The following is a 26,102-nucleotide window of genomic DNA, read 5'->3' on the forward strand; positions in this document are numbered from 1 at the left end:
GCCCCATCCATGGCTTGGCATTAATGATATTAACTTGGGCAAGTCTCTAAATAGCTCTCACACACAATTCCCTGCATAAAGTGCTACTGCTATTTCTCTTATCTCGTTATCTGAATCTTTTTCTTTCTGGGCTCTGATTCAGGCGCCACCCCTTCCAGGACACATCCTGACAGACCTAGGTAGGAGGGGTGCCTATCCTATAGGCTTCCATGCATCCTGGGTGTGTTTATGCTACTACTGGCTTCTACTCACTGCAATTCTGTTTCCATGTCGAGATGACAAAGGTGCATACTAAATGTTTCAGGAGGGAATTGAGCATGTCTGAGCTGTGATTACTTTTGTGAAATGAGATGCACTAGGAATGGGATCCCTGGTAGAGCCTACCTAGCTAAGATATTCATTGGATCTCAGATCAAAGGGTTGCTGGGCAGGAAAGACATTAGTTTCCGGGAGTTGGGTGATGTATTTGGAGGCTTTCAGTCAGGTTTGCAGCACATACTGCTTTTCCCAGAGAACCTGAATAGAAGCTTGGATTATTTGCACCCTAGATAAACCTGGTTACTCAGAGCTATTATTACACTCTCCCCGAGAACCTCTGGACTTCAACATCATGGAAAGGGTAAACAAATTTTGGGACTAAACAGCTTAGGTGCCAGTCCTGGGTCTATCATTTACAGGTTGTTTATCCTTGGACAAGTATGTACCTTTTGGGGCTTATTTCCTAATCTGTGATAGGAATGTGATTCATAGCACCTACAGTTATGTGATGATTAATTCAGTGTGAGTTATGATATCTAGATTGGCCAGCATGTGCCCCCATAGAATGACATGGAGCTTCTGCATCCGATAAGCAGTAGTGGTTCACTCTGAAAGAGCGAATACCTGTGAAAAGCTGTGACTTCCTGGTTGGTGTGTGCTGGCCACAAATCACAGGTGGCAGAAAATCATCATTTTTCCAGACTCCAGAATTTTAGTTAAATACGCACAATTTTATTGATTGAAGAGATTAGGACAAAAACATTAAACCAAATACAGGACAAAGCACCAGAGGCCATAGATCCCCACCATGCATGTCACCAATCTCTCCTCCTCACAAGGTACTTAAAAAATAGGGGAGAGGAAAGAAAAAAAAGGTCCTTCTTGACACAGCACCATCTTCAGAATGTAAAAAAAAAAACTTCTCTTCTTTAAATCTTCCATTAGCAAAATAGAATCAAGGGCAAATCCATGGCCGCCTTGTCTCCTGATTATGAAGGGTGAAGCCGCCCTCCTGGGAATGGGGGGACAGAGCTCCTGCTAAGCAGGCATAAAGCATCCAAGAGTCTGCACACACATGCCACAGACTATAATGAAGCACAGATTCAAGTAACATTTACATACTAGAGTCCACGTGTTACCTACCCAAAAAACATGACCATTTCACAAAACATATACAGGCAGTCAAATCCAAACAAGTGAGGTACTGGGAACACAAATATTTATGCCAAAAGAGTTCTGTATCATACAGCAATAGAAAAGCTATAATAAAAAACATTTTGCCACTCGAAATCAAATCAAGCTATCTAGAAAAGCCAAATAAAAGGTTATTTCAGGGACAGAAATACTCAAACAAGGAAAAAAATTATAAATGTTAACTACAGCATGTAACATGTCATCCCAAGTCAACCCGTAATTGAAGTACTGGCTTAATACATCACAATGTGACATTTTCCTTAATAAATAGAAGAGTTTTTGAAAATACAAAGGTGCGTATTGGGATAGAGAGCTGTTTTATTTATATCATCCTCGCTTTCAGCTTATTATCCTTCCCACTTGTCTCTACTGAGGGTTTTTGTCCAAACCAGAGGGCCTTCCAAGTCAAAAGGATCATTCTTTGTAAAGAAAACTAAATAGCTGCCCTGTATTTTATACATGTGGGACAACCTGCTTTGTTTCACTAGTTTCTAATAAAACAAAGAAAAATGTTTAGTTGAGATCAGAGCGCTGCAAAAGCATCAGACTCCAGGAGCTTGCTGATATCTCAGGCCATTGCTATCATCTCAGCAAAGAGGAATGCCTGTAACACAAACCCTCAACGTTCCAAGGAAACAAATTAAAAAGGAGTTGGATGTCTTGCTCCCTTTCTTCTTCCCTTTCCCTTCCCCCTTTGAACTATGATAACAGTAATGCATCTGGAAGTTTGACTTCTAATAGCTTCCTGCCACAAACCAATTGTCACAAAACAGAATAGCTTGTTAAAGGACAGATTTTTTTCCCCTTCAGGGAGCAAAGCATTAACATGTCATTTCCTGACCAGGATATTAAATAGTTTATTTAGAAGAAATGAGTTGAAGAGAGTGATTAAGAGACACAAACTGGACTTTTGTTTTCTTCTAGTTTAGCACCCAGGTTTCATGTCAGTCTGTGTGCACCGAATTTTTTTTAAGTGAACCCCATTAATTATCAGATAGGTGGTTGGCTTGTTTAAAAAAAAAAAAAAATTCCTCGGCCAATTGTTCCTTCCCTGAATCATAATAAGAAGTTAAATGCTAACAGTGCGATGCCAAGATGTGTGTTTGAGGCAGAGAGTTTTGATTCTGTCAGGATCTGCAACTATTTTGGAACAAAATGAAAAGTGGGATTAGGCGGAAGTGGCCCGAGGTGCAAGGGGTAGTCTCCCAGGCTGTGTCAGGGAAGACAAGCTCCAGGGGGCTCCCGTCCATCTGACCCCAACCCCCATCCCACGTATCTTGCCCCCCACCCACGCTACATGTACAGTCAGCTCCTTGAAGGATTTCCTTTTCTGAACCCAGAAACTTAAGAGTGTGAGTGTCTCTCTTGCTACCAAGCCAGGCGGTACATGCTCCCTGGAAGAAATCCTTTCCGCTGCCCTCTCTCGCTCCTGGTACCTGCAAAGTCTCTGTGGGCTGTGAGCTCAGTTAAAGAAAGGGTCCAAATTCTCTTCCATGTTGACGTCCGGCACCAGCTGGTCAGACACTTCCTTAGCACCATATCCTGAATTCGAGACGCTAAAATCTGTAGAAAACCAAGGATGGTCCAGAATTTCCTGCGAGGTCAGCCGCTCTGAGGGCTCCCGTCGCAGAATGCTTCGGATGAGGCACTTGGCCTTGGGTGACAGAGTCTCTGGAATGTTGAACTGGCCACGCCGAATCTTGCTGAAGAGGGAGCTGGGCTCAATGTCATGGAAAGGGTACCGCCCCACCAACATGGTGTACAGCATCACCCCCAGGCTCCACACGTCGGCTGCTTTGCCTGAGTAGCTGCCACTGGTGTTCAAGATCTCCGGGCTTACGTAAGCCGGGCAGCCATGTTTGTCGGAAAGGGAATCATCGTCTCCCCGCAGGATGTAGGCATCTTCCAGGCTTTCCAGCTTGACTCGAGTTCTGCAAGAAAGGAAGCAAAACATAAGCTCCAGAGGGCGCTATGGGACACACTGTTGCCATCATAATATTGCCCCTGTGACAATGTTTCTAAAGAGTCCCTTCTTATTCATTACTTCATTCATCTGACTGACCAAACATTACTCACTCACTCCTTCACTCATTCATTCATTCATTCATCTGACAGGCCAAACATTACTGACTGAGCGCCTTCCAGTTGCCAGACACTATTCCAGGGCTAGTGACACATGGGTGATAAGACTGACAAGGTCTTTCCATGAAGTTTATGATCTATTGGGAAACTCAAACCTCTAGTAAATAAACAAGCCATAAATAACATTATTAACACCCCAGTGATAAGGGGACAAGAGATCAGGTAATTTTCTCCAAGTCACATTTGCATAAGCAAAAGGCTTCAAAGGATCTGAACTAAGATCTAACCAACTGGGATGCACCCAAAAGCTCTGCCTACAATTTTCGGCAAACTTCTAACATGATAAAACACTGTCTGCAAAGACATTTCACATTACTTAGTTGCATTCTGGCCTCAAAACAGTCCTTTTTGTTCACTTGTAGGATTTTACTATCCCATTTTACAGATTAGAATATCGAGTCAAAGAGTATGAGTAACTTGCCCAAATCTTTTATGTGGGAAATGGAGAATACTTGACCCCGTATCTTCCTAAGTTGATGCTGTTGCTCTTTCTGCTATGTGAGCTACCTGTTTAGGTCACAGGCAGGAAGCAGGGAGTGTTCCACCCAAGATCCTTCTCAAACTGTTCACCCTGCCATCAATTTCCCCTCCACCATTTAAGGACTATCGTGCTTGCTGATGGGAATGTAGGGCTCTTCTGGCCATGTTAGGGAAAAGGAGGTGGAGAAATGCCACATTAAATCCTGAATCCCTGGAACCCGGCACTCATCCTTATACAGTAAGGCTCGATGTCATCATCAGGTATGAAATAAATGTAGTGCTCAGTAAATACTTCTGGAAGTGAGTTGCATTCTTATCATTAATGGTACCTCATTTGCTGTGCAGAGGGATTTGGAGCTGTAATTGGCCTCTGCCCAGCACACCAAGCTCCTAACCCAGCCTCCTCTCCTGAAGTGTCTGTTGAGATTCCTGTTTTTCTGCCCTACTGTTCACTAAGTGAAAAGTTAGGAATTACTACATTCCAGTGCTTGAAACTAAAATCCTCCTCCTACTCTCCTGGTCAGAGCACTGCCCTACAGAGTTCTAGTGGTTCTCAGGCCCCATAAACTCAGTTAATCCACTCCGTCATCATACCCACTAAGGCCTGCAGTGAAGGTGAGGAAGAACAGGGAGGAGCTGGAGTTAGGATTAAGGCAGCATCTTCAAGGGCCATATCAGTCACATCACAAGTTTCTTTCATCTCCAAAGGGCACATCCAAGCATCTACCCTGTTTGCCCTGAAGTGTTATGAAGCTCAAAAGAGCAGAGAATAAGAAAGTGCTTGGAAAAACCACAATGGTGTCATAAGTCAGAGCTTGTGACTCAAGTCCACCTCCTGCTGTTTCTCTTCCTCCCTCTGGCTACAGGTCTTCACCTTTTGGGGTGATCACCACAGCCACTAAAAGTCGCAGAAAGGGGCAAGGTTCAAACTAACCAAAGGAATGCTGCTGAGAGCTCCTGTAGCAAAAGGTTTGGTGAGATTCTAGCTTGATTCTAAAATTTCATATGTGGATTACAGGAGTTCCAAAGATCAGGGAGTGGTTACTTCCCCGTGCTCATTTCCACTAATAAACAATAAACGGTATCACGGGAAAAGGCCCTGAGCTAGGAGTTAGGAGCGCAGTTTCCAGGCCAGGCTCCTTCTCTCACCTGTTGTGTGACTGTGGCTCAGTGGCTAGCCTCTCTGGTTTTGGGCTTTAAAGAGGAACACTGAATGAGACAGTCACTTTTTTTTCCAAAAATGCTTTATGTGGTAAAATAGACATAACATAAAATTTGCCATCTTAACCGTTTTTAAGTGTACAGTTCATTGGCATTAAGTACAGTCACACTGTTGTGCAACCATCTGGACAAGGCAATCTTAAAGGCTCTGCCAGTTTTAAGATTCTGGCATTCTGTCATATACAGCAACACATCTTTTAAACCTTTTTTATTTGCTCACCCTCACTCTATTACACTGTATGGAATACCTGTTCTTTCTCCTGCACCGATAGCTAATGTTCTACAAAGAAAGGAAGGACCTACATGAGCTAATCTGGAATTGAGCTGATTAAAAACAAATGTCTTTCCTCCTTTTGCTTTTCCTAATCTAAGGTGGCAGGTGGAGCTACAGGCCAGCCTCACTAGCAGTTTGAAGCCTGGATGGAGGTGAGAAGGTGAAACCCAAGGAACAGGGAGGGGGAGAGGAGCATGAAGGAGGGGAGGGGAAGGGAGGAGGGGAGGAGTAGGGAGTGGCCTCCAACCACAGGCAAGGTGGGCTCTCTCCACAGCTTCCTCCACCTCACCCTCACTTTTCATGCTCTCACCTGACTTCAGGGGCTAGCCAGACTCCTCACTCCCGATTTCACCATCTTAGCAGCAAAGCAGCCATGGGAAAAATGACAACTGTGGAGCTAATAACAGCAATAACAAGCTCTAACATCCATGTGACAGAGGGCAGTCTGGTGAAACGAGGCGCACCTTAGAATCAGTGGATCCAGGTTTGGGGCTGGTTTCCTTTGTCAGAACCCTCCAGGGGTGTCTCAGTTGATCCAAGTGGAGGCCAGCAGGCTGGCATGGCTGCAGGTGACTCCCACAGCCTCTCGACTGCCTCTTCAGCTACACTCGCACTCTCAAGTCCAGCCTCTGATGATCCTTACATGCACTGTTTCACCCTGCTCCTCATTTTGGCCCCCTGCTTCCCACCTATGTGACAGGCCCCTGTTGCCAGGGCTCTGCTCAAATTAACTTTATTAAAGAGTCCTCGCCTGTCCACCCTATGTAAAGTAGCCACCTCACCCCCTTCATCACCATAGGAAATTCTATGCATTTACATTGGTAGTTTTGTATTTATACTCTACATATAATAACGGTGGTCATTTCAGGGTGGTCACCTGCTTCCCTGCCTCCAGGAGCTCGGGCACATGCTCTGTATGTAGAGCTGAACACTGAATATTGGCTGCTGTACCTCGAGTGCCCAGACAAGAACCTGAGCAGACATTCAGTGGGAGAATGACAGGGACAGTCACGCTGTCAGCCCTCAGAGGGAGCTCCAGTGTATTTACCTGGAAGGGAACACGGGCCCTGCTTTGCCTACCTGGGCAGGGTTAAGTGGCAGTGAAGTGAGATCCATGAGGATGAGGAAGGGCTCTGTGGCAATACTCTGGCATGTGTTGGGTAAGGGTGCAAGGTAGATGTGATTTCAGGGACTTGAACTGCTCCTGGCTCAGCCTTGTAGGGGACAGACCTCGCCACCTCAAGCTCTTTATGCCAAGCCAAATCCAAAGCCCTTTTCCATTCTTATCCCCTTCCAGGTCATCACAGCTTTAGATCTTGACTCTCTCCCTCACCTGCTCCCATCCCTGGGCAGCAGTGTCCCCACATTCAAAGCACCATAATCCCTCTTTCAGGAAGCCTTCTCCACACCATAGGCAACAGCCTCAGAAAATGGGTAAGGCCCCATCTTCAATTAACATCCCCCTCCTTGGAGTTCAGCTTTCTCCTGTCTCACCTTAAGTTGAGGGCAAAGAAGCTATGCAGACAGGTAATAAATTTGACAATAAACTTAAAAGCCTATTCCACATGCTGCAGACATTTGGCTGCCCCTAAGTTGATCGATCTGGCACTTCATCCTCCTTCTCTTTAGAGGCTAGAATTTTGGTGGGGAGAGCAAGGGTCTGCTTGTCACATCTGGTCCAGCACAAGTTGCAGTGGGACAACCACAGAAACCAAGCCAGGTCAGAGAGACCCAAGTTCAAGTTCTAGCTTTGAATATTACTAAGTAAAGAACATCAAACGTCATCTACGTGCGCAATGCATGCTAGGCATTTACATATATATTCTCTTTCAAGTTTATGAGACAAACATCCAAGGCAGGCACTATGATTCCTTCTTCATGGACAACAAGCCTAAAGCTCAGAGATAAGCGCATATGAATGGCAAGGCTAGGTAGGAGTGGCTGGTGCTTGCCTTCCACAGGTCTTCCCCAGCCCTTTCCCCCAGCGGCTCATGGAGGAAACCATACCAGCGCTGCTCAGCAGACCGAGTTCCATCAAACTGGGCAGCACATGTGCTTCCCGGAGTCAGGGCAGAGCCAGCCCTTGGGCAGGAGCCTGCCCCTTCTTTTTAGAAGTATCTGCGTCCCAGGCAGGAGAGGGGAGAAGGGGAAGAGAAGCCTGGAGAAAATATGAGGAAATACAGAATTTGCAGGTGTTCTTCTGAACTTGCTTCCTTCTCAGAACATTCTGAACTTGTTTACATCATCAAAGGCAAGAGTCAAGGCAACCTGCCTGCATTATGCCTTTAAACAAGGACCTTTCAGGATGCACACCACAACAGGAAAGCAGAAGGAAGTCAGACAGGTGGGGGTGAATTCCAGCTCTAGTCCCTGTGGACTTGCTGTGCAACTGCAGGGGAGCTGCAGAAGGTCTCTGGGCCCTGGTTCCCTCCTTTGGGAGAGAGGGTTGACACGAGCTCCTCTCAAGCTCATGCATGGGGAATGCCTGGTGGGGTACTAGGTCATGTCAGGAATGGCAGCAGAAATGAAGGAACAGTCTTACAACTGCTCATGTCCCCTAACCAGTCGAGGATTATGAATCTTCCAGGCAAAGGAGTCGATTTCCATAAAATCAACAGGAGCATCTGCGGACCTAGAAAACCAAATGTCCCACTAATCACTCAGGCATTTAAAAGAAATTTATCGAACATTCACACTGCTCGAGCTTTCCAACTAAGCACTGGGAATACAGATGTGACAAGTAAGACCACATTCTCAGTTTCTGTGAGAATTCAGTGTAATAATGCAAGAACAGTATCTACCGAAGAGCCTAGCACCATAGCTCTGCAGAAAATGGTGGCAACAATAATTATTGATCTTATTACTAGGATGAGCCCCTGATCTCCCTCTAGCCCTAAAGCCTAGTGGGGAGGATACATGGACAACATCAAATGTAAGCCCCAGGCATAGGGGAATAGATGTGAATTCTGTGACCATGTTTCCTCCTGAGCCTTTGCACTTGTTCCTCCCCTGCCCAGAATGTTCTTCCCCAGTGACATGCTGATCAGAACTCTGGCTTCATTCAGTCCTGACTAAAGTAATCAGGATGTATTTCCTGGGGGTGGTGGTACTAGAGATAGTCCGAGAAGAATAAACATTCTCGTAAGTGACAAATGTGGGGGATAGGACAGTGACTTTTATGACCAAAAAGCTGTAAATGACAGTGGTCATCTCCTGCAACCTCTCAGTTTCCTAAGAGCCATGAGCCCGGGGCAGGATTGATTTGGCCAGAGAAGCCGGATCCCCGCGTGCCTTTTGCAAACTGTGCCTGGCATGGGAAGAGAACAGCCTGCTTTGCTCTCAACCTGCTGAATGAACAAGGCTTACACGTGGGCAGCCTGTGTACTCAACGACAGCCCAGCCCAGTGCCAGGCCTTGTGTCACTGGACCCATTGCCAGGTGAAGAAGCCAGAACCAGCAGGAAGCGGTTCCTCTACCACCATCTGTGGAGAAGCATGAAGCAGCCCTGAACCTGAACTCCCCATACCCCTATTCACTCTCAGCACAGGATTGAGAGCTCCCAAAGGCCACTCAGTGGAACTAGCAGTGTGATCCCTTGTTCTTTCACCCTCCGTTTCCCTACCATAAAATAAGAACAAATCACTACGTGACTTGAAGGCACTCTTCTAAGCTTCAAAATTCCTGATCTGACAAAATGTCCTTCGTCTCTTAAGCTAGAGAAAATGGGTAAGTCCACATCTTGTCAATTAACACCCCCTCCCCAATTGGAGTTCAGTTTTCTCCTACCCTACCTCAAGTTGAGGGCACAGAGGCTATGGAGCACAGAAGCTATGGATTACAAAACATCCTACATGACATCCTAATAGTAATGAAAATAATTACAGTAAAAACAATAGCAACTATATATCAAGCATCTAGAAAACGCTGAGATTATTACAGTCTGTATGTTTATTTATCTTAACACAAGTGAAAGGTAACTATTGTGGCATATGTATACTTCCTAACAAATGAGGAAACAGAGGCACAGGGAATTAAATGTCCTAGACCATATGTAGGATAACTGAAAAAGCTGACATCGGAATTTACATCAGGAGGATACTTATGTCACTGCCCTTTCTAAAATATAGGTTAGCACTAAAATCACAGATTTACTTCATATCAAAGAAGGACAAACTTTTTTTTTTTTGAGTTGGAATCTCACCTATTGCCCAGGCTGGAGTGCAGTGGCACACTCATGGCCATCCCAGCATCGACCTGCTGGGCTCCAGCAATTCTTCCACCTCAGCTTTCCATATAGCCAGAACTACAGGCGCGCACTACCACGTCCGGTGAATTTTTGATTAATTGTAGAGATGAGGTCTTGCCAAGTTGCCCTAGTTGGTCTCAAACCTGCGGGCTCAGGCAATCCACTCACCTCAGCCTCCCAAAGTGCTGGGATTACAGGCTGAGCCACCGAGCCTGGCCAGAAAGACAAACTTTTAAAGGGAGACCCTGAGTTGATGGAAATAAATATGGCCCAAGGTTTATTCAACACTGGATCAGGTACAAAATCATCTCATACATATCTAATTGCTACAGCTCATGAGGAAAATAGAGATGGTGGGACCTGCCCATTTACTGGATGAAGAAATGGAGGTGCAGAAGGCAGATGTGACTTGTCCAAGGCCACCTTGCCAGGGAGTGGCACAGCTGGGATTCAAACCTAGGTTTTTAACCTCCAAGATTAGTGCTCCATCTACAGGATTTAAAATGGCCACCATAAATCATGCCCTGCTTTTAAACCTTTAAATGTCACCCTGGGCTTTTGGCAGGAAAAGATCAGGACAGGGTGGGTCAGGGTGGGGCTGAGCTGGGAGTTCAGCCAGACAAAGTGGGCCTGGCAAGGATGGGAAGTCCAGTGGCCTGAGGTCAGTGAAATCCAGAAAAGTCACTGAAGGTCATCCATCCTGTCAGGGGGTCCAGGCAGGCTGAAGGACAAGTGAGAAAGGCTGACTGCAGCCAGGTCCAGCCTCATTCTCTCTGTTACTGAAAAAGTACCCATGGCAGCCAGTTCCATTGTGCAGCCAAGGGTCCCATCTGGAGTGATTGCTATTGGGGGTCTGGGGAAGGACCATCCTGGTACCACAGGCAACATTATGCTGAGCTGGCAGCCCCCATTGGAACTCAATAGGCCACTAAACTAGGTCAAATAAATTGTTGCTCATTTAACTTTGTCTCATAGATTTGTCCAAGAGTCCCCTCTGCACCAAGTCCTGTGGATTCAGTGAATCACCCAACTCCTACCTCAGGAGGCTCACAAATTAGCAGGGAGAGCAGCAGGTGCCACAAGGGAACATCTCAGGGATTCAAGGCAGAGAAAGAGAGGCCTATAAGGAGGGGGAACCAGGGAGGGGGTGGTGGAAGAAGCTTCTCATTGCCTTACAGTACCACACAATCTGGGAGGTGGGTGTTCCTGCACCGGTTTGATGTAGGAGACCACTGCAGCTTAGAAAGATGAAGGAACTTGCTAGGAAATAGCACAGGTGGTTGGAATGAGAAACTCAATCTGCCTCAAATATTCAGGTGTTTTCCATAGCACCATCTGCCCAGCCACCACAGCACCTCCACATTACCCACATGCAGGTGCACATTCACACCCTGACTCATCATGGTCCCTGCAACAGCGGGGGCGGGGAGGGTCATTCCACCTGAGCACCTTCTCACTCCCCCAAACACATACCACACAAGTGCAGCCTGCAGGCCACAGGGGCTTCACAGAGGAAGCCCAACTGTCGCCATAGGATCAGACAGGGAAACCCAAGAAGGCCAACACCAAGCTGACAGGAATTCCTCATCAATACTCCATTCACTTTTCCCCTGCATTCAGATATGGCTCCCGAAGGATCTCTCCTCCCCACATCAATCGATCTGCCTCTCAGAAAAGCTTCCGCAGGCTCAGAGCTGGCCAGGAGCACCCACAGGTGATGCTGCTGCCAGACAGCTTAGGCTGATTCAGGGCTGAGAATTTGAGAACGTTCCTATCCTTGCCTCAGTGGTAAGGTAGGAGCAGGGCTCAGGGAGGCCTGTGAGCACATCCTTCCACTCACTGGGCCAGACAGGGATGTTCTGCTTGGCAGGGCACCCTAAACAGACTGCCCCATAGACGGGGACTTAGGCACATACTGCACAAGGAAAGGGAGTCAGAAAACCTGGGTTCTGCTCTTGGTTGTGCCACTAATACATTTAGGACCTTGAGTAAATCTATTCCTTTCTGATATTTTTATTTGTAAAAATAAAAGGGTTGGGTTTTTAACCGCCCCCCCCGCCCCAACTTACCCAACCTACCTTTTCAATCCCACTGCCACAGTCCCAGTTCTAGCCACATCTGCCTGGAATTGATGCCTGGCTGCTAGACTCACCATCCTTGTTTCATCCTTCACATACACTTCCTATCACATAATCACAAACATGACCCTGTTCCTGTCATCTAGAAAAGGCCTTCAGTGGCTCTCCTCCTAGGCTTCAGGACAAGTTTGAGGTCAAGGGCACAAACCTCAGGCCCCAGAGCTCTGTTTTCATCAGCCTCATTTCTGTCTTTCCACAGGGGACCCTTCTGCAGCACGCCTCTTGGCTTTGCTCACATATTCAGACCCTCCCCTTCTCTACTGTAGCACCCAGGTCAAACTTGTGCAGGAGGCGATCGCCTCCCTGAAGTGACCATTCTCCACACCCTACGCATCTGCTGGAATTCTTAAATAAGGATTACATGGTCTCTCCCACTAAGCAAGAACTTATCTATACTGAATCTTGCATAATCAAGTACTTACAATGCTAAGTCTGGTGCTAGTATTGGGAGACAGACAGATAAATGGACCCCATCTTACAGTTCCATGGGATAAACAAAACCAACCCCATAAAATGGAACAATAGGACATATCATATGGTTAACTGGTGGCGCAGTCGATGGCCACCGTGACTGCTCAAGAAAACAATACTGAGCTTCACTTAGACTCCAGCTAGTCAGGTCCTCCTGGTACACACTGGTTGCCTAACTGCATGAGAAAATTCTTTCTCAGGGTTGGGCACAAGAGGTACTATATTACCTGGTACTTATTTCCTGAAGCCAACCCAGTATTTAAGAGCCCAGGCTCTGTAGCCAGATAGCCTGAGTCTGCCACTGACTAGCTATAAGCTGGGTCTCAAAAAATTTCTTATGTGTAAAATGGTGAAAACAAGAGCATCTTACTCGCTGGGTTTATATTGGTTAATTTAAATACAGTAGCTAACTAGAATTAAATTAATTGCATGGCGTAAGTAGAAAAGGCCCTGGTACATAGTGGGCCCTGGATTTTATTTCATTGAAAAGTCTCATAAGAGCAGGATTTCTGTCTCCTTGGCACTGCAGTATCCCTAGCACTGAGATTACTGCCTGGCACATAACAGGTGCTCAAATAAATATTCGCTAAATAAATCAGTGGCTCTCCAGGTTGTTGAGTTAGGAGGCTCAAAGTCATCAGAAGATGGCCAATAGCATTCATATCAGTTATGTTTTCAGATGTACCAGGCACTGTGCTGGGCACTTTATATACATTGTCTCTAACTGATTTCAGAGAAGGCAGGCCAAGACCATAGGGATAACTGGAACAACGAAAATTCTTACCACTGTGCCTCTGCTGGGTTTGCCTGGGGCCCCAGACTGTCAGCTAATTTGTTGAGTACAAGTAGTAAACAGCTCAGTCGGAAATCCTACTGAAGAATACCTACCTTTAGTCTACTTCTAAGCATAAAACCCAGAGGAAGTTCTCCACTAATTGTGATGAGAAAACCCCTTCATGAATAAAATTACACCCTGCCATAGACACTGAAAACAGTGACTTAAATAAATGTCATTTTTGCATAAATCATTAAATCAAGATGAAAATGATGGGTTAATTTCTCACCTGATGGGGAACTTTGAAAATAGCTCTCTTTAAAAAGGTACCTCCACGGGGAATTTAGAAGTTCTCTGGGCTCCCATTCTAGGCAATGACCTAGACACCGATGATCTCTGCTTATCCCTGCCTCTCTCATCTTGTCATCAGAATCCAATCTCGGCTGCTCCTACCCAAAAAAGGAGGTTCACAGTCCTTCAACAAATAGCAAGGCCCACCATGTTCCAGGAACAGGGAATGGGACACAGCCTCTGCCCTTGGGAAGCTCCCAGTCCGGGAGGGAACATGGACAGCCTAGAGATGCATGCATGTGGACCATAAGCATAGAGGAGGAGATGAACCGTGAAGGGGTCATGGGGTGCTGAAAGAGGGGGATTACTGACCTTCTCTGGGTAGCAGGGATGGGGAGGCCAGCCTTCCCCATGGGTTAACAGTGCCTCAGGTACATAAAAGTAGTCTCCATAAATAAGGGAATTCCAAGAACTCTTTTTTTCCCAAAGAAAAAAGGTAAGGTATTTTCCTAAAACACAAAGTGCCTACAACTTGAAAAAATGTACACAGCACTTAATGAAAGAAAAGCTGCGCCTGGTCTCTGGGGCTCCAATGCCCGCCCTCTGTATTTTGATGGATATTGAAACCTCGCGGGGGCGGAAGCAACTTGAAGATCTAAAGGAAAAGCCAGTATAGACACCAACTCCTGAGATAGAGAGCCTTGACCTCCACTGGTGGGGGAGGGAGAAAGGCCTCCACTCCCCACAGGGAGGTGCAGGTCTGTGTACCTGGGCAGGTGGCATGTAGGATACCAAAAGCCCCAGGACCTCTAAGTTCCTGCAAAGGATTGAAGCTTTCACCCTGCAGAAGCAGGCACTAATATCTCCACAAGGGAGAGGAAATGAAACCTGCCACATCAAGAGATAAAGATCTTCTACTCAAAGAAGAAACATGTAAAGAGGCATGTTTCTCGGTTCACATGGGGTATTTCTGTGCAAGGAAATGTCAACACTGCATTGAGACTGGGGGCGAAGAGTGGGGAGTAGTGAGAAGCCTTGACCCAAGGGAGACACGCAGTTGAGCAAAAGCAAATGGGGGTGCTGTGACAATAATGCCCGCCCACCTTTTTTAAGCAGCCCAGGGTTGCACCAGCTTAAAGGGCTCTTCACAGCCTGAGTCAACCAGGAAACTGGCCCTGTGTGACCACAAAGAAACACTAAGTGCAGAGGAGTCTTTGGTGGGCAGGATCTACCACTTGCAGGTTGTGTGCCGAGCACTGGGTTCACTTGAGTTAATACACTTAATTCTACGATTGAAATCCGCTTGTTATTTCCATTTTACAGATGAGGCAATCTGGGCACAGAGGTTAGGTAACTTCAAGGTTAAGTTTCCTAAGTGCAAGAGCAGGGATTGAAATCCAAGCAATACTCTGACTCTACGTGGATGTAATAGGCCTTTTCCCAAGCTCCGGCCTTCCTCTTGAGGCTCAAATTGAAACACAGGACCTCTAAGAACAAGGTAATCTTCTTGTCATAGCAGAGGTGAAAGGGAGGAAGGAAGAGGCTGGAGAGCATGGGGCATACTCTGTGGATTTGGACACTGTTTTCTATCAGATTCAGGGCCCTGACCTATAGCTGGGACCCTGTAATTCATACAGACCACCTCAGAATTTACAGGAACTGTGGATGCAAAAGGGTGTGTCCAGGTAAGTTCATTCAGGGATGGGGATTAATTTCCTCAAAATGCTGTTGAACACCTGTGGGTCCTGAGTTTTTTCCCTTTCAGCAGTGCTAACTAAAGAACTGAAGCTCTGTTCCGCACAAACATTCCAGGGAATTATGGAGAGGTAGCTGCCCAGGGGCTGCAACACCGTGGCTGGTCCAGGCCCGGTGGCGTGGGATCATCCGCTCCCTGCATGAACCTGCGGTCATCTTCTCTGTCCACTTTCTGGCCTTTCTGAGCATCAAATTCCATACCAGATGCACTTGACCTGCTGGTCACCCTCTTTACACTAATTTAATGAGTATAATTACATAAAAGAAAGACAGAGAAGAGGATGTGGCCTAAATCTGAACCCCTACATCACAAGGGTGCTGCTTTTTACAGAATATTCTGCCAAAGAGAGCAACTTCATCCCTTCATGAATCCACTGAGTCCTGGGAACTGCTCACCACAATGGTACTATTTTATCAATGGCTCTGGGCACAGTTGTCACTTAATGAGTACCTGCCCTGCCCCATGAGTCACATCTCATTTAACCCTTGCAACTGTCCTACAGAAATGCTATTATTATTTCTGCTCTGAGGCAACTGTAGCTCAGAAACATTCAATTAATTTATCCAAGATCAGGTAGCTAAAAAAATGGTAGAGCCAGAATTTGAATCTAGAACCCAAATCAGAATAAAACGGAAACAGAAGAATCTGAGCTGCTGCCAATTCAACCCAACAGCAAGAAGGCACACTGGCATTGAGTGCAAACACAACATTGGGTGTCATCTGTGTCTGTCTGCAAAGCTACCAGAGGAGAACTGGACTTAAAGCGCTAACAGTCCTGCTAAGAATGTTCTCACGGACGGTCATAGATATGGATGGTCCACGATCTAAAGTCTAGGTCAGGCCACAGGCAGATCTTGTTCTGCCGTAGGTGGGGTTTAGCCAATTTCACTACTTGATGCCTGCACCTTTTATCACTTTCAAGATCACCAGAGATCACGAAGCACATCATTGCGAGAGAGAAGACTGACATGCAGAAGAGGTGTGTAATGAACAGAAGATTAGTAAAGCAGTACTTCTTGAAGTTTCCTCTATGCTTTTTCTCCAGGGTACCAATGCCTAAAGGATTCGAAAAAGACACAGATTCCACTTTTCAAAAGCCTTTCAAATTTAAACCCTCATGTCCTCATACTTTGGATGCTGTTGAGAGAGAAATAAACTTTAGGCCTACCGAAAGGGATGCAATTCAGGACAGAAGGTGAGGGCTCTCAACAGCACCATTCCAACAAGGTCCCAGGTCTCCTGATGCTGGATCTCACACTATTCCCCAGGAAACACTGGTGTCATGCTCCGTGGAGGCCATACAACACCAAATAAGAAAATCTGCCATGAAACTAAACACTGACAGAAGGCAGAGAGGGAGAAAAGCTGCCAGAAGTTTCACACTCTGGAATCAAGAGGTTAAAAAACAAAACAGCAGTAAGAAGAAAAAAAGCTACTAGGCATTATTCATTATTTCTTTTTTTTTTTTTTAAGTTGATAGTTGGGTTAAAAAAAAAGTTTCTATCATCTACTACTGGTGAGAATATTCAGAATGTCCTTGAAAACAGAAGCAATCTTTTCGGAGCTGCCCAGACCAAGATATTTGTCATGTTCCAGAAAAGCAAGCCCACTGGGACCTCTGCATGGCTTGGGGCAGAGGACGAATACTAGAGCAAAATGATAGGGTTTCTAGGCTAGTCTCACCCTGGCTGACTGTGACTTTGAGCAAGCTCATTACCCCTTGGCAGCTCAGTGACCTCACCAATCAGATGGGGACGTTCTCCTTGATGGTCCCAAGGAGCGTGAGCCTCCTCCAGGCTACCCACAAGGCAGCAGGGCTGCATGGTAGAAGGTGCTCTCAGACACTGTTGCCAATGGATGGTGGTAGGTTCCCTAAGAGACCCTTCCATTTTTTTGTTATCTTGGAAAATGTTATTTAAAATTAAAAAGGATTTCGCTTCGAGGTGTTTATCCCAGAGAATTGTTTTGGTTTCACATTCACATGGGATACTCCTTTTCAGTTCTCTCAGGAAAGGGTCATGCTCTTTCAAAAAAGTCAAACATAACTCTAGACTGAATGTCAGGGACCCACAGTCTTGAGGTTGGAAGCTTCTTGCATCTCCATTATTTCTTCCTTGGGCCCTGAGACAGCAAGGATTTTGGCTGTGCCATGACCCATCCCTGAGCACTCTTCACCCCTTCTCCTTCACCTTATCATAAAGGAGAAGCAAAGCCTGGGCATTCAATCCCTGCCCCAGAGGTGGGGAGGTCTGACTCACAGGTCACTGGCTCCCAGGCAGCTGTGCCTCCTGGCAGTAAAACAAGGGCTGGAGCATGGACCCTCTGGAATCTCCAGAGTCACTCCTGTCCCAGTGTGCTATGAGTTGGGGTATCTTTGTCCTACTCTACTCATTATACAAATATGTATTTACTATTCCCGAAAGCTGATGCCAAAGACACTTAAAAATGCAGATCTCCTCAAGAGAGAGGATCTCTTGGCAGGCAAACGAATTTCTTCAGAGCTGACTTACTAGAGAATATGGCCTAACTTCTGCTCTTTCTTGTATGTAACTTTGAGACTCCATGCTGAAGTTCGGAGCCCTCATCTATACAATGGACACAATGATACTCACTTCTCCAATATGTAGAGAGAGTTAAATAAGTCAACCAATAATCTTCTGGTAAGAGGTCAACAAATTTACCCCTTATTTTTGTAGGTGCAGTGATTAAATCTCCAAGAAAAGTAGAACACAGGAGTAAAGAAGATTAGCCATGTCAGTATTCTGTTGGGGTTGACCTGCACTTATCTTTCAAATGAGAACATTCAAAGAAGCACATTCTTGAATATTACAACTTGAAAAGAACTAAGAGCCAATATAACAGAACCACAAAAACAGAAGGATAAGAAACATGAAACAGGCCACTGCTTTGCTAAACTATGATAGGGCCACATGGCATCTTGAGCATCAGCTGCCATATTTCCTAGCTTTGGTCTGCTCCCCTATCTTGGGGAGGTGAATCTCCTCTCTCTCTCTCTCTAATCTACTTTCTAAATAAACATATATTTCAATCTAACAACAAAAAATAAAGAAACATGAGGCCAGGGTGGGGGTGGAGGGAGAGGGAGGAAGGACTGGTCCAAGATCACAGAAGCTGTTAAGGACAGCACCAAAGTAGTAAGCACCTAGTCTCCAGGTTCCAAGGGTAGAGGTACCTGAGCTGACAAAGACAGAAAGTAAGCATTCCTCCACTCTGAGAATAACTCCCACTTCTCAGTTTGCTAATAAGTGAAGGAATCCATGGGCAAAATCAGGATATCAGCTGATCTCTACATCACATAGAACCTCCCAAACAATTCGTGGTATACAACGAACAATTAATATAAACGTGTTGCTTCCATCCCTCTGAAAATCCTATTCTCAAAAAGGAAAAAAAAAATAAGTGGCTCAAAGGAATTCTTACAAAGTCAGTTGAAAGAGAAAGCAGGGCCCCAGTGGAGTCCGTGAAATAGAATGTAATGAGTTAAAGGCAGAACCATGAAGAGAGCCGAGAAGCCCAGCATCCTGTCCAGTTGTCTCCTGAACTAACCAAGACCTTCACAGTGCTGTGCATTTGCATAGGAGTTTCCTCACCTGGGACATCGGTTTTTCCCACACTGCCGATAACAGAGTCATCTTTCAAGTCTTGGCTCCAAAATCACCTCTCCTATAAAACTTGGCTCTCCAAGTCCTAGGTAGAACTGTCATCCCCTCTCCCCACCCCAGCTCTCCTCCTGACCCAGCACATGCCTCTATTTTGAGCCTGTAACACCTCCTTTATAGGTCAGTTGGCTACCTAATTCATCTCAATATTAATAGTACTGAGAATCGTCACTAATACATAATATATATGTAGGGAATAGCTGTTGAGTGAGTGAATGAATGAATGAATTATAAATGACTGATGCTAGGCGCTGAGTGTTTTGAAGGCAGAATTTTCAAAACCCTACCTTCATTGACATTGAAAATGCTAAACAGGTCTGCATCAGAGTTGATACCAAACAAAAGGATTCATTGAGTCACAGAATATCCTGGCACCTGTTCTCTGAGCATTGATTGACACCTTTAGAGTAGTGGCTATTTGTTTTTCAAGAGCACGTAAAAGTCGCAGTTTTCAACTCCTTTTGTCCTCCTAAGTTTCCATCCTTTCATCACCTTAACACGTAGCAAAAAACATTCATTCCAGCCTCTCAAGCGAGCCATCAGGAGCAGTCTATCACAGTACAGGGGTCTAGATAGGAATAGGCCTTACCTCTCTTCATCCTTAAAGATGAACTTCCGCAACTTGAGGTCCCGCAGCACCAGTCCCCCATCATGGCAATGGGCCACTGCTGAGGCGATCTGGTAGAATAGTCTGGCCGCCTCCTCCTCCCTCAGCTTCTTGCAGGTACGGACGAAGGAATGCATGTCCCCATAGCTTCGCTCAAAGAACACATAGGCTTTGGTCTCGCCCAGGATAATTTCAGTGATTTGGTTGATGTTGCTATGGGCAGACAGGCAAAAGCACGGTGCCAGGGACTCCTGGTAGCAGCTGATATCAAATACCTAGGATAGGAATAAGACCAGAGTCAGAGGTGCTGTGTGCACAACCAAAACACAGAATGCCTCACCTCTACAGACATGGACTTCTGAGATAACAGAAGTATACTGAACCACACCACACCAGCCCTGACCCTATCAGCTGTGTGTCTCTGACTAAGTCATTTGACCTCTCTGAGCCTCCAAGTCTTCAGGTGTAAAAGGAGCAAATTATACTCAACTCAGTGTTAGGAGGATTATGAGAAAATGAAGGTGAAAGCACCTTGTAATACACAATACAGTACACAAATGGTAAGTTTTATTATTTTTCTCTCTAGCCCCGGAATTAAGGGTAAATCTCAGAAAAAGGGACCCACCCCAGGTGATGCAGACAGCACCTCATTTACCTTCAAAAAATAAACAAAAAAAGAAGAAAAATGCACATCAACAGGCTCTCTACAAAATATTAGCAATTAATAGGTTAAATTTTTAGATTGTGCCTAATGGTTATTTAATTCAATACAATCATTTTACAGATGTGGAAACTGAGGCTCAGGGAAGAAACCAAAAATTCAAGCCCCCAGTGGCAGAGTTAGGAATAAGACACAGTCCTTCACAGGGAAGCTATCTTCCTTCTTTCTCTCTTCCCTCCACAGATATCTAACTCAATGAACCAGTTATGCAACGATTTCTATGAATCAAAATTAGCCTGTGAAATGCCACCTCACTGTGGGATTGCAAAGAAAATGAACCATCAATACCTTTTGAAACAGACCTAACAGAAATGAGCACTACAGAGAATTTTTGAGGTCATTCAAAAAGAGCTTTCATTCATTTCAAGACCTCTACTAAGTCAAGAATACAAGTCCCTGGATTTAGAATGTGGTTTTCCTATCTGCCTCGGAATGTGGGTAAGATGAATCTATTCAGTGTGTGTGAGCAAGGGGCAGGCATGGGTGTGCTTTGCTGGAAAGCATCTAAGGCAGGAACGCCCTAACAATACACTTCATGTTGTCAGTTCACAATCACTTAGTTGCTTAAATCGCTGTTTCACTAGATAGAAGATACTTTCATCATAGTTTTGCAGTGTGGTGGGAAAAATGCAGCGCTGGAAATCACCAACATGGAGGCTCTAATCCTAATTCGTCCATCATTAATCTGGATGAGATGGATAAGGAGCTTAGGGTTACTGGACCTCTCTCCTCGTCACAAAATGAAGATGCTGATTTAGAACACTGTTAACCTTTTTTTGGGCCCTGATCCCACATAAAATCTGATAAATCTCTGTCCCCTCTTAGCTGACAAACCCCATTCCCAAATGCGTGCATAATACTGGATTCATTTTAAAGGGACTCACAGGCCTTCTGAAGCCTATCCAGAGACACAGTCTGCCATTGAAGAGTCCATGAGTTAAGTCATTCTAAGCTCCAAGAGAAAAAAAAAATCTGTGAGTCAAACAGAGATGTAAGAACCTCAAGAGGGCTGGTGCTAACCCGGCCAAGGAAGCCAAGTTAACAGTAACGTTGTGAATGAACCATAATGAGGCATCTCAAAAGCGGCACAGCTGCTACCACTATAACCTAGAATTTAAGAATGAATACTTCAACATCTCCAGAGACCACAAATCACACCCTGATACTGTCAAATGATGACCTATGAGCGGTGACCTCAGAGCCCTGTTCAATTAGGAATCTGAAATGCCTGAGTCAACTTTAGCACCCACACTGCAGGCAAGAAACCCGGAGAAGCCTCAAAAATTTCAGGGAGTAATGAATGCTTTGCAGTGGCTAACATAAACACTCTGCATTATATAATGAGGATGATGTGTTCTTAAGCACCAGGCAGCAGGTTCTGTTGCCAGTGCTTATAGCTATGATTATTTATAATCTGCTTCCTGTTTCCAGAGACAATTTTTAAAAATAAAAGGTAATATTTTGCTCAGCACTTTAACCTATTATCTTGCTTATCCCACTGTTCAAAAACTGAATGGACACAGAATTTTAAAAAATTCCACAAGTTCATGGCAGCTTCAAAATGTAGCCATACCCTTTGTAGAAGAGACCAAATTCCAAGATGGTGGCAGGCTATGAAAAAGAAAATAAGTGCTTATGTTTTCCCAAATGAGAAGGAGCAAAACTTTTATTAGTAGCTATTACAGGTATTTATGGGCTTGGATTGGTTTTTAAACCATCACTTCAAGTGCAAAATCAAGCCACAAGCCTGGGTGCCAGCTTCTTTTACATGTTTAATTTGGAGCCTTAGTTATGTAAGGTGACAGTTCAGATAAGGCAGTCAGATTAGGCCATCATTAATAACGTTTCCAGAAAAAAGTGCCGATTCTGCCAAGATAGCAATTATGTCAATCTGTACAGCAGCTACCATCATCTCCACGAAAACATACAGTTAAAGACTCCCCAAAGCCCCTTTCTTCATTTGCCTAGCAAAAGTAGGCACACAGAAACCATAAACAGCCCAGATTATTTGGTTTAAATGACCCTGGAATCTCTCTTCCCCCAAATAGTGTCCTATAGAATTCTCTATACAGTCCTCTATAAAAAATAGGATCTTTACATTTGATCTACTTTTGCAAAAGATTGTTTTCCTTTAGTCAACACAGAGCTAGGAAACATGACTCTTATAGTCTAAGACATCAAAAGAACTGGATTCAATGTATACATTTCACTGAGTCTTAAAGTAAGGTAAGAGCCCACCAGTATCTATCTCAGGGTAGTTCATAGAAGCAGCCTTATGAAACTCACTTGGAGCTTCTTAGGATATACATAACTATGCTTCTATAAGAAGTTACCCACATCACCGTTGGTAAAAAGTCAGGACAACAGAAGCTGTTCTGTCTTACAGGGATGACCTCTGTCAAGCAGAACAATGATACTGCACTTAAATCCACCCACAGCCACACTGTAATTGGCGAGGGGCTGATTCAATCTTTGCAATAACTAAACCAGCAGATTAAGTACAGTTTTAGGCCAGAGAGCAAGTGTGCAAATGACACAGTAAGGTCAGCCCAAAGTGAAATATGCCTTGAAGAATCTGAAGGGAGAAAGAAAGAGCAGAGGCCAGAGTCACCTCTGATTTTAAACAAAGAAATAGCAGCCAGATGCTCCTGCAGAATTTGGTTGCAGAGTCCCTTTACTAAAAGCATCTTCAGCCTTTGAAAAAATATTAAAATGTTCCACTGAAATTGAGCAAAAGGAATGAAATACGCACTGTCGAGTGATTGTGCACATTTCATACAAGAGTGGCAGTGCTGTGGAATTCATTCATTTCAAAGGATGGCTACCCTATTGTGCAACCTTGCAGGACTTCTGAGAATTCAATCCAGCTACTGAATTTTGGTTAACTGGGCAGTCACTCCAGGTCTAGATAATTTGGAGAAGATGCAAAATACCAAATGCTCAGTGCAGCAAAGAGCAATATTTAAAGAATCTCCAATTTCCCCCTAAGGTTGAACCCACAATCGCGGAACTGACTGGAGATCTCCACTAAACCCAAATTTTGCAATGAAATACTCTAGCCTAGTAATGAAGAGGGCAAGTCCACAAAGCAGTTTGTGGCGAATGGCAAAAGTGTGACGCGTTATTTGTAGTACAGCTGTGCACAGTGCCCATTTCAAAGGCAGCATGGGTTCCCAATTTCCCTTCCCCTTCCCCCTCCCCAAAACAGTGAGCAAATCTAAAATTAAGTGACAATGAATTCTTGATCTATGCAGAATTCCGGGTAGTAGTGTGCTCTACTGTAGTCATTTATTTTGTAACTATTTCTCCTGCATCCCCTTGTCTGGGGCGCTTTGGGTGCACACAAAGATCTACAGACACACACATTCACAAACCAGGCACTGCTCAGGGTCAAAGACAAAAAGGAAATTTAAGTGTCCATCTGGGTATCAGTACTGCTAATCCCGGGGGCTCCAAATGCAAGCCTCCAAACCTTACAGGCAAAGGTGTGCGTGGTGGGGGGAGGGGGGGGCTGTGAAGGCAGGGAAGTCGAGAGATGAGAAGAAACCGAGACCACAGAGAAAGACCCAGCCGATTCACTGTTCACCCGAAGGTGCGCCGGTTTTGATTTCCACCCCAAGCCTCCTTCCAAGGCTCCAGGCAGAAGAAATGTCTTTGTAAACTCTCTCCCTGTGCTAGGTCCCCGGGCTCAGCCGTAGGGGACAGCTTTGTGTGTCTCTTTTAAAGGGCACCTTTGGAACAAAGGTTTAACACCTGCACGCTGCTAAGAACAATGGCTGCGAAAGAAACCAAGTCATCAGTGTTCTAAAATTAACGGGGGGATTCCCTGCTCCATGCTGGAAGGGGAGGGGGCTGGACACAGGAAGAAATACCCGGGGCAGCGGGGCTCATCCTCGCAGGGGGGCTCCTGGAGCCCTCCGGGGCACGCGTGTCCGTGGCCCCCGCTCCGTCCCGCCGCCCTCTCCTCCCCGGGCTCTCCCCAGAACGCCCCGACTGCAGCCCGCCCCATTGTCTGAAACGGACTAAAAACTTCGCAACTAGTCGAACACGAGCAAACAAATAAATAAATAAAGCCCATTTAACAGTTAGGCCACGGTAATTATCCCGCGAATCTCCCGCCCCCAGACTCCAGAGCCCAGCTACCTCCCATCCCCTCCAAGGGGTCGGGGTATCCTTTTAAAAGAGAAAAAAAAAACCAAAAACAAAAAACCCGGGCTCTTTACCTTGCACACCAGCTCTTCTCCGCTGTGCAGATGCACAGCACGAAAAACGTGGTCTCCTTCCAGAGGTTCCAACAATAAGTATTTCCCGATGCAAGAAACGCAATGCGACAAGTTCGGAGTCTCTGGCGGGCTCGGGGAGCCGAGGTTCGGGCTGAAACTCTGGCTGGGCTCGGCGGACCTTATAGACGACAGCTCTTCGAAATCCTGGGTTTTGTTCCGCGATCTCCCATATCTCGCTATTGTGATGGGGGTAGACCTGTGTATGTTCATGAGTGTGGGGATCGCACACGACAAACAAAAAAACCCGCTGGAGAGATGAGTCGCTGGCGAGTGCGGCTGCAGGCGCCTCCGTGCCACGGACTTCGAAAGGGAACAAGGAGGGAGCAGACGGGAGTGAGGCTACGTGCAGAAAGAGTTAGAAGCCCCCAAATGCACGCCACCGGGCACCTGGTCTGCTCCGAGTCCGGCCCCCGGGGGCACTCGGTCGACAGGCAACTCCGGCCCTTTTGTTACCCCAAAGCAGCCAGCGATTTGTAGAATCGCGCACTTTCCGTTTCTCTCTCTCTCTCTCTCTCTCTTTCTCTCTCTCTCTGTCTCTCCTCTCTCCGCAACGTGGATCGAGAGGAGTCGCTGGACCGCTAAGGTGGGGAGCTGCAGCGCCTGGTTTCCTGAAGCGATCCCCAGGCCAGCTTCCGAATCGCAGACGGGGCGGAGGAGCCCGCGGTGTTTTGTGCAATCTTCGGGGAGCGCACGGCGGCGGCTTGGTCCCAACGCGTTAGAAACCAAACAAAAAGAAAAAGGAAATAAGGACGGGTCTACCGGCTGGCGACGCGCGGCAGCCAGAATCCGCGCTGCACCCCCTTTTTTGGTGGGAAGGGTGGGGGGCGTGGAAGGGGGGGTGCTGGAGAGGGCAGTTACCTACGTTTTAACTGTAGATGGCGTCTGAGGCTTTTCCAAGATCGCAAGACCTCTCCAAAAATTAAACAAACAAACAGAAAAGAGAAAAATAGCAAGGGAGCATTTAACTTGGAGCGGTCAGTGCTGCCAACAAAAGATTGCAAAAGCCGGGTGCAGAGTTGCGGCGCGGGCCGGGCGCAGGTACGGCGACAAAGCCGGGTTGGCCCGCGGCGCGGAGGTCAGCACAGGCCCATGCCGTCGCCGCTAGCTCGCGCTCCGGGTCTCCTCCGAAAGAAGCGAGAAGTGCGGCGGGGGATCTGGGCTGATCAGTGGTTTCTGATTTCCGCGGCACGAGCTTCCGGGGGTCCTGCGGCCGCTGGCAGGGGAATGCGTCCCCGGCCTTGCCAGCCCGCGGCGTCCCTTGCCCCCTTTCCCGCCGGAGAACTGGATCTCGCCTTGGAATAATTTGCAACCACTCGGTCTCCCTCTACCCTGAACCCGAATTGCCCGGCGGGGTTTGTTTTGGAGAAAATTGACGGCTTGTCTTCCTCTTCTTTCTTTCTTTTTTTTCTTGCCCCCAGAGGAAAGAGGGGACTGTGTATTTAAAAATTAAAGGGGATGGCCGACGGTGCCCGAGGCCAATCCCCGAGCTCAGCACGCCCGCATCTCCAGGCGAAGAGGTATTAATAGTTACTTACGTGGCCGGGGATCTCGGAGCGAGCCGGGCG

At 46.2% G+C, this 26,102-nt stretch overlaps 1 protein-coding gene across 3 annotated transcripts; it reads right to left on the reverse strand.

The window, feature by feature from the left end:
- Positions 1-968: 968 nt before the first annotated feature.
- On the reverse strand, positions 969-26,101 carry TRIB2 (tribbles pseudokinase 2). 3 transcript variants are annotated; one of them, XM_021714970.1, is made up of 5 exons: positions 26,073-26,101; positions 25,087-25,829; positions 24,478-25,051; positions 19,516-19,808; positions 969-3,383 (listed from the first exon to the last, which is right to left on the reverse strand). In XM_021714970.1, exons 3-5 carry the CDS (start codon positions 24,745-24,747, stop codon positions 2,915-2,917), a joined length of 1,032 nt encoding a protein of 343 aa, XP_021570645.1. In that variant the 5' UTR covers positions 24,748-25,051; positions 25,087-25,829; positions 26,073-26,101; the 3' UTR covers positions 969-2,914. The 3 variants fall into 3 exon arrangements, with proteins under 3 accessions (XP_021570645.1, XP_021570646.1, XP_021570647.1); XM_021714971.1 differs by having other exon boundaries at positions 24,478-24,733; positions 24,925-25,051; positions 25,087-26,095; XM_021714972.1 differs by lacking the exons at positions 24,478-25,051; positions 25,087-25,829 and having other exon boundaries at positions 26,073-26,095.
- Between the last annotated feature and the right edge of the window lies 1 nt (position 26,102).

The sequence above is a fragment of the Carlito syrichta genome, unplaced genomic scaffold, assembly GCF_000164805.1.
Source record: "Carlito syrichta isolate Samal-C Ts95f unplaced genomic scaffold, Tarsius_syrichta-2.0.1 Scaffold306252, whole genome shotgun sequence".
Classification (NCBI taxonomy): Eukaryota; Metazoa; Chordata; class Mammalia; order Primates; family Tarsiidae; genus Carlito; species Carlito syrichta.